The sequence below is a fragment of the Monomorium pharaonis genome, chromosome 9, assembly GCF_013373865.1.
Source record: "Monomorium pharaonis isolate MP-MQ-018 chromosome 9, ASM1337386v2, whole genome shotgun sequence".
Classification (NCBI taxonomy): Eukaryota; Metazoa; Arthropoda; class Insecta; order Hymenoptera; family Formicidae; genus Monomorium; species Monomorium pharaonis.
The window spans coordinates 2454245-2463305 of record NC_050475.1 but is presented as its reverse complement, the minus strand read 5'-3'; the positions used below and the strand labels follow the sequence as shown (position 1 = coordinate 2463305).

At 42.2% G+C, this 9061-nt stretch overlaps 1 protein-coding gene across 4 annotated transcripts in view; it reads left to right on the top strand.

The window, feature by feature from the left end:
- Positions 1-9061, top strand: part of LOC105839032 (transformation/transcription domain-associated protein) — a 31732-nt gene that overhangs the window by 16909 nt on the left and 5762 nt on the right. For all 4 annotated transcript variants that reach the window (XM_028193152.2, XM_036291732.1, XM_012685038.3 and 1 more), the window contains 4 exons: positions 7-183; positions 379-678; positions 800-994; positions 1152-9008. In XM_028193152.2, coding sequence (XP_028048953.1) covers positions 61-183; positions 379-678; positions 800-994; positions 1152-9008 — 8475 coding nt within the window. In that variant the 5' untranslated portion in view covers positions 7-60. The remainder of the gene's footprint in view (positions 1-6; positions 184-378; positions 679-799; positions 995-1151; positions 9009-9061) is intronic.

Sequence of the window (9061 nt, the reverse complement as noted above, 5' to 3'; positions counted from 1 at the left end):
TTTCAGCTCTGCTAATGGACTGTTTATAGTATTTACCAAGAATCTCTTATAACAATCAAGATGGCACCCGATCCGGTAACGCAAATGAACACATATCGGTCATATGTAACCATGCTGGCTGACCCAGTTTCAAAAGATGAGCTGAAACTGAAGGCAGCCCAAGAATTATCAGAAAACTTTGAGGTATGTAATCTGTCACATCAAGATATTAAGAATTGAGATTATTTATGCAGCAATCTCATTAAAAAATCTTGTGTAAAAAAATATATATTTAATAATATTAATGAATATTATAATTACATTGTAATATATTTAATAATACATAATGTAATTAACAATGTATACATTATTAATTATTATTGTGTAAAATAATTATAGATCATTATGTGTTCATTGCAATATCCACAATTTCTCGATCATATGATGAAAATCTTTCTGAAGATATTGCAAGAGGGAGAACCGCACTTCATATCAGAGTATAATATTCAACAAGTTAGAAAATTAATTTTGGAAATGATACACAGATTACCAAGCAATGAATATTTGCGTCCATATGTCAGACAAATTCTGACTCTTATATTCAAATTACTAGAGACAGATAATGAAGAAAACGTTCTCGTTTGTTTACGTATTATAATCGATCTTCATAAGCAATATAAACCAACATTTAATCCAGAAGTAAGTAATATTTTGTATGTATGTATACTATTCTAGCACAGAGCTATTTAACAGCCCATTCATTTGTATCTATAAAATATCTATAAAATATTTTAACTATATCTTCTTTTTTTGTTTATAGATTCAATATTTCCTTCAATTTGTCAAATCGGTGTATAGTGAATTACCAAAAAATTTATCAAAAATATTTGAACCACGTCCCCCCTTACGTGTTAAAGATCTGTCGGAAATTAACATAGAAGCATTATTGAAGGAAACATTTACGATTACAGCAATACAAAGCGAAAAGAAAGCTGCTGATGGTACCGTCGTGACAGTAAGTATATTTATTTATTTATTTGATATCAAATTTATCTTATTGGGATCGATCCTGTTGTATAATTATTGTATTATCGTATACATGCTTGAATGCACACAATATAAATAAATAAAAACAAAAAGAGATCAATTAGAATGTGTCTTATTATTTTCAGTACAATTTGATTCCGAAAGCAGTGCTGTCTCTCAAGGTGCTCCAAGAATTGCCAATAATCGTAGTTTTATTGAATCAATTATACAAGCAGAACGTATATCAGGACGTATCGGATTTTGTTCCAATTGTGATAACAACCATATCGCTTCAACCTAGTCTTCAGCATCGAACATCACCTGGATTCAATAAGGAGGTCTTCGTTGATTTTATGGGCGCCCAAGTAAAGACACTTTCTTTCCTCGCATACGTTATAAGACCCTACCAAGACTTAATATCGCAAAATAGTACGATGCTGGTTAAAGGTATACTAGGCTTGTTTACGCTTTGTCCGATGGAAGTAGCTCATTTACGCAAGGAACTCGTTATAGCCTCACGTCACATACTTGCTACGGATCTACGAAATCATTTTATCCCGCATATGGAGATCTTTTTTAATGAAGATATCTTTATCGGTCATGGTTGGACCGCGCATGAGGCTCTGAGACCTCTAGCTTACTCCACACTCGCCGACTTGGTTCATCATGTTAGACTTCAATTGCCACTTAGCGACGTATCGAAAGCGGTGCACTTATATGGCAAGAATTTACTTGATCAAACTTTGCCTACAGCCGTTCAAATGGTTTCTTGTAAGTTACTGATGAATTTAGTGGATACGGTTAGACAAAGATCTGATGCTGAGAACAGCACTCAAGGACGCGAGCTATTGATACGTATACTATTGGTATTTGTTCTGAAATTTAAGATGATTGCCAAGATATATATTCCAATTCTGCGGAACAAAGCGAAACAATTACGACCCGCCATAGTAGAGAATACGACTGAGGATAATACAAAATCGTGTATTGAGGTGAATGAGGAGAAAGAACAGCCGAAATCGAAATTTGGTTTCCCGACCTCACAAGCGATGAGTTACAATGTGGCCGATTATAGAAATCTAGTGAAAAGTTTAGTTCATGGCGCTAAGGCTATAACAACTAATTGCATCAAGAGTCGAACTAACGAGGCAACACAATCGAATCAGCTTCAGCCGAAAGAGACGTTGATTTATATACAACTTGTCAAATGGGCTTTACCAGCACTGGATATTTACACAATAGGACCACCAGCTATTGGCGTTCCTGCGCAACCGGGAGGTAGACCGGTGCAATCCCAAACTATACGGACACGAGAAGAGAAAGAGGTATTAGATCTCTTCGGTAACGTGTTCACACAAATGAATCCCCAAACATTCCAAGAGATCTTTTCCGTGTCAATAGATTATATGGTCGAGAGAATATTTAAGAACTGCGCCTTGCAAATAATTGGAAGCTCATTCTTATCGAATCATACAGTTTCGTCGACATTTGCAACGATATTGGTGGAATATCTGCTCGAACGTATGAGTGAGATGGGTTCGAATGTTGAACGGAGTAATTTATATTTGAAATTATTTAAACTTGTCTTCGGCAGCGTATCGCTCTTTCCTACCGAAAATGAGCATATGTTGCGACCGCATTTGAATTTAATTGTGAATCGCGCCATGGAGCTAGCCATGTCGGCGAAAGAACCATACAACTATTTTCTGCTGCTTCGCGCATTATTCCGCTCTATAGGTGGTGGCTCTCATGACTTATTGTATCAAGAATTTTTACCTTTGCTTCCTAATATGTTGGAGGGACTGAACAGACTGCAATCTGGTTTACATAGACAACATATGAAAGATCTTTTTGTCGAGTTATGCTTAACTGTACCAGTGCGTCTCAGTTCTCTCTTACCGTATCTTCCAATGTTAATGGATCCCTTGGTATCCGCTCTCAATGGAAGTTACTGCTTAGTAAGTCAAGGTCTACGTACGCTAGAGTTATGCGTTGACAACCTTCAGCCGGATTTTTTGTACGAGCACATACAACCAATCCGTGCCGAATTGATGCAAGCACTTTGGCGGACGTTGCATAATTCTAATGATCAGGCTCATGTCGCTTTCCGAGTCCTCGGTAAATTTGGCGGCGGAAATCGGAGAATGATGATTGAGCCACAAAAATTGGAATATGACGATCGTGAAACCAGTTCTCCCAACGTGGTGGTTTACTTCCAAGGTTACTCCCAGTCGATCGATTTTCCAATGGAGAAAGTAATCGAGGCTGCGTTTAATGCGTTGAAATCTAATACGACTGATGTGTTCTACCGCAAGCAATGCTGGGAGATCATACATTGTTATTTGGCAGCATCCTTAAGAATGGATGATGCCGCTCACTTGTGGTACGATCTGTTTACGCATCCGAGTTTTAAAGATGGCGAAATACCGCCTCAACAAGGACCATATTATAGGTGTCCCGATACTGTGGCGCGAAACGTTCAACAGACAGCCTTGACCAGCATGTTCGTCGCTGCGGAAATCAAGGAATTGAGACCTGCGGTGCTCGGCACCGTCGTTTCCGTCGTGAGACATTACACTATGATCGCCATAGCACAACAGGCTGGTCTTTTCTGTTGGAGTGATCGCGAAATTCGCAAGGATATGCAAGGTCAAGATCCTTTAGTACTGATTGACGCCCTCGCTGTCATAATGGGTCACGATGAAAGAGAATTGTATAAAGCGGGATATCTGGCGCTCGTGCTGATATTAGAAACGGCGACGAATATCCTAGGTTCCAAGGAACGGGCCTGCCAATTACCCTTCATGGAGTACTTAGCGGAGAGAATGTGTTCACTGTGCTACGAGCGCGCCTGGTATGCTAAATTAGGTGGTTGCATAGCGATCAAATTTTTATTCGAACGAATGGCTACCAAATGGGTTCTTAATCACTTGTTCGTCTTCCTAAAAGCTCTTATATTCGTGATGATGGATCTCACCGACGAGGTGTCCAATGGTGCAATCGACATGGCGAAAGAGAATTTGGAAAAGATGCTGAGAGTCTGTGTAAATCCTGGTATTCAGGACGACAACGTGGAATTGATAGAAGCGCAAAACAAAAGCCTATACGAGGTCACTCGTGAACTGGTCAAACAAGTTACGTCACCGCACACGATCGTGCGTGAACAGGCCATGGTCTCGTTACGTCAGCTCGCCGAAATACAAAACATGTCAGTGACGGAAGTTATGGAGCCGCATAAGGAAGTTTTAGCAGATATGATACCACCAAAGAAGCACCTTTTGAGACATCAGCCGACTAACGCACAAATCGGCTTGATGGACGGTAACACGTTTTGCACCACCTTGAATCCTCGTCTATTTACTATTGATTTAATCATTCTAGAGCATAAGGTGTTCTTCCAAGAAGTGTTGTCTATCTGTGAAGCAGACGATGCCACTCTCACGAAATTAGCTTGCTATAAATCGATTTCGAATCTGATGCCCCTGAGAAAGTCGGCATTACGAGCGCTTGCAGCCTGTCATTACATTGTGGGTTGGCGCGAGAAGATACTTGGCGTTCTTTATAAAGCTTTGGAAAAACCTCAAGCCGAGCTGCAGGAAACAGCTTTTGAGTGTATGAAAACATTTATTGCTGGTTTTCAATTCGACATGGAGACTATTCACTCAATGATGCGACCTTTGCTCTTGACGCTGGGTGATCATCGAAACCTGAATCTGAACTGCGTTAGAAGATTATCATATCTAACGCAGCTCTTCCCGAGCACTTTTAGCGTCACCTTGTGTGAGCAAATGTTACAGCATGTGAAGAAACTTTTGGAGAACCTGATTCAATCACGCAAAGGTACATCGAAGTCTGGCGAGATCGAACAAAAAATTACTATTATTATAGGAATATTTTACAACATCCCAGCATCGCTACCCAAATTCAACGATCAACTCTGCAGATTTATTCTCCAAACTGAAAAAACATTGTTAGTCGAAGTTTCCAGTCCATTTCGAGAACCTTTAATGAAGTGTCTTCTACGTTTTCCAACGGACGCGCTTAATCTATTTCTGCATGATAGCAATATTAAAGATCAACAATGGAGCAGATATTTAGAGTATCTTATTAGCCACAAAGATGGTAAGTCGTTTCGTGATATTTTACACAACAGCACGGCGCGACTCGTCACGATGCTGCTCGCTCATTCGCAAACAAATTCCAATTTAACGCATATGGAGAAGAACGAGGTGCAGTATCGGGCGATCAAGATTATTGGCATACTCATCAAGTACGACGAACAATGGTTATCTACCCAGAATCAATTGGTGGGCGCGTTGAAGCAGATCTGGTACAACGACGATTATCAGGCGTTGCATAAGAAAGTCGAGGGTGTCGAATATTGCCACTGGAAGGAACCGAAGCACATTGTCAAAATTCTGTTGCACTATTTTCGTCACACGCCAAATGATATTGATCTGTTGTTTCAACTTCTTCGAGCCACGTGCGATCGGTTTGTGCCGGACTTTCAGTTTCTACGAGATTTCCTGGAGAACACAGTCGCGCAAGAATACACGGTCGAATGGAAACGTAGCGCTTTCTTCCGCTTTGTCGAACATTTTCCCACGAATAACATGTCGCAAGAATTGAAGGCCAACGTTCTGCAACTGATCATAATTCCGTGTTTTGCGGTAAGCTTCGAGCGCGGCGAAGGTACAAAACTGGTTGGAGGCGCGCCGATGCCTTACCAAGATAACCCGGAGAACGTTGTGTCGGTATTTATTAGTAAGATAATTGACCCTGATAATCCGTTTGGCTCCGCCGATTGTGTCCGCATCTCTCTACTGCAATTCTCTTGTCTTCTGGTGGAACAAGCGTCACAGCACATTCACGATGTGACTAACAAGAGACAAGGAAATAAACTACGTCGACTGATGACATTTGCCTGGCCATGTCTATTAGGTAAAAATTGCGTAGATCCAACCACTCGGTATCATGGTCATCTTCTTCTGAGTCACATAATTGCTAAATTTGCTATTCACAAACGCATAGTTCTGCAGGTGTTTCACAGCTTATTGAAGGCGCATGCCGTGGACGCACGTAATGTTGTACGACAAGCGCTAGAAATACTGACACCTGCGATGCCTGTGCGAATGGAAGATGGTAATACTATGCTAACGCACTGGACGAAGAAAATAATCGTAGAGGAAGGTCATTCTATGCAACAATTGTCTCATATCTTGCAACTAGTTGTTAGACATTACAAAGTTTATTATCCAGTCAGGCACCATCTGGTTCAACATATAGTAAACTCGATTCAACGTATAGGATGCACTCCGACCGCTACTATTGAGCATCGACGGCTGGCTGTTGAGTTGGCGGAAGTCATCGTAAAATGGGAACTGTATAGAATTAAAGAAGAAGCCGAAATCACGGAATCCAAAACTAACGTACAGCCATCTTCAAGTGCAACTAAACGCACGATTATCGATGATTCATCTAATAAACGCGTGAGTTCACAAACGCCGTCCGGTAATAGTCCCGTACCTCTTATTTCACCTAGAATGGAGCCAGGATCGGCGAAACCGATTGAGAGAGCTCATGCAGACGCCGTACTGAATTTCCTGCTACGCCTCGCGTGTCAAGTAAATGACGTAACAACAATCCACGGCAATCCTGGCGAACAATTATCCAGGCGTTGCGTGGCTCTGTTGAAAATGGCACTAAAACCCGATGTATGGATCGCTGAACAGTGCGATTTAAAGCTAGCCTGGCTCGACAAAGTTCTCGCTAGCGTGGACAGCAACCAACCCAATCAACCCAACTATGGTAACATTAACACAGCACTAGAAGTGCTAACGTTTTTGTTGGGCGTGATGAAGCGCGAACAGATACTCGTTAGTTTTAAGCCATTGCAGCGGGGAATAGGTGCCTGTATCGCAAGTAGCAACACTAAAATTATACGTCTGGTGCATGCCTTACTGTCGCGATTGATGACGATTTTTCCGGCTGAACAGGCTTCCCCAAACATAACACCTAAGTATGAAGAGTTGGACACATTGTACACGACAATAGGCAGATTTATAGCCGAAGGACTGACCACTTACGAAAAGACCACCTCGGCTACACCGAGTTCACTTTTCGGCACGCTTATGGTGCTTAAAGCGGCTTGTACGAACAATCCTAGTTATATCGACCGACTGATAACTCCGTTTATGAGAGTGTTGCACAAAATGGCAAAAGAACATTTGCATTCCACGCAGACCGAGACCAATCCTATTACGAGCGAATTGTTAATTCTCAGTCTAGATTTGGTGAAAAATCGCGTGGCAGTAATGGGCGTTGATATGCGCAAATCGTTCATAGGTTCAATCTTAGTCGGCCTGATTGAAAAGACGCAAGATGTCAAGGTAATGAAGGCCATCACGAAAATATTGGAGGAGTGGATGAAAAACAAGACCACCATCGCGATGAATCAGACGCCCAGTTTGCGCGAGAAATCCATTCTACTGGTGAAAATGATGCAGTATGTCGAGAAACGTTTCCCTGACGATTTAGAGTTGAACCGGCAATTCTTAGAGCTGGTGAATTACGTTTATCGCGACGAGACGCTGAAGGTAACGGAATTGACAAGTAAATTAGAGCAGGCCTTTATGGCGGGTCTACGTTGTGTGCAGCCGCAAGTGCGAGCAAAGTTCTTCGAGGTATTCGATAATTCGATGAAGAGACGTTTGGTCGATCGTATTTTGTATATCGTTATCAGTCAAAATTGGGAAAGTATAGGATCTCATTATTGGATCAAGCAATGCATCGAGTTATTGCTGGCCACTGTCAATCCGACTACTCTGACACAAATGACTAATGAAGATCTCTTGCTGCCCAGCATCACAACTATTATGCAAGAAGGTATGGAACAGGAGAATAAAGATCAAACGCGCTTTGTCTGCCGTCTTGGTCGCACTGACGAGGAGCCACAAAATATCGATGTAAGAATTAAAGAGGAAGGAGACTCGAAAGAGACACTCGAAATGGACGCTTGGATGTCCAATTTGACGGATTCCACGAACGCCACCGCGTCCGTCGAAGAGATCACCGAGAAGCCCAGCTTGACGCAGATGATCAACAAGCAGATACAGTTCATGGAGAATGCAAAGAAGATCAGAACGGAACAGCTACTATTGGCAACCGCTCAGTTATGCCACATGGACACCGGACTGGCGGAACGTGTCTGGTTAGATATGTTCCCACGAATATGGTCTGTCTTGGACGAATCTTGTGTTAATGTCATCGCGAAAGAGGTAGCACCATTCGTTGCCAGCGGTGTGCACGTTGGTCAGAAAGACTGTCATCCGAGCGCACTTGGGACCTTTTTGGAATCATTGGCACACTGCAATCCACCTGTGGCGATAGCGCCGCCTGTGATGAAATATCTGGGCAGATCGCACAATGTCTGGCACCGAATAACACTAAGTTTAGAGCAAATGGGCGCCGAGATGGCGGCAGACGGTAACGGTAGTAACGCGAAGAACAGAGGCGAACCCGATCTGTATCGCTCATCCGACGAAACGGAACAGGTCGAGGGTGTCACCCCTTATTACGAGGTGATGCATATGCTCTCGGAGATGTACTCATTACTCTGCGAGGAGGACATGTGGTCAGGTCTATGGCAGAAGAGGCCTGCGCATTACAAAGAGACCCTGCATGCGATCGCGCTCGAGCAACAGGGATTCTTTGAACAGGCTCAAGGCGCATACGAGGTATGCATGACTAAATTTCGACAAGATTTCTCATCTACTCCGGCACCCTATCATGTCAATGAGGAAATGCTTCTTTGGGAGAGACATTGGGAGCGCACTGTAAAAGAACAGAATCAATGGGATATTCTATTTGAATTGGGCAGCCATAGCAGTTACAATAATCCCTACCTTGTCCTGGACAGTGCGTGGCGTACTCCCAATTGGCCGGCAATGAAGGAAGTTATCGCACAATTGGAACAAAATTGTCCACGGGAAATGCTCTGGAAGGTATTACGACAATATTAATCTTTAATAAAAACATATTTTATGACTTTAAAATT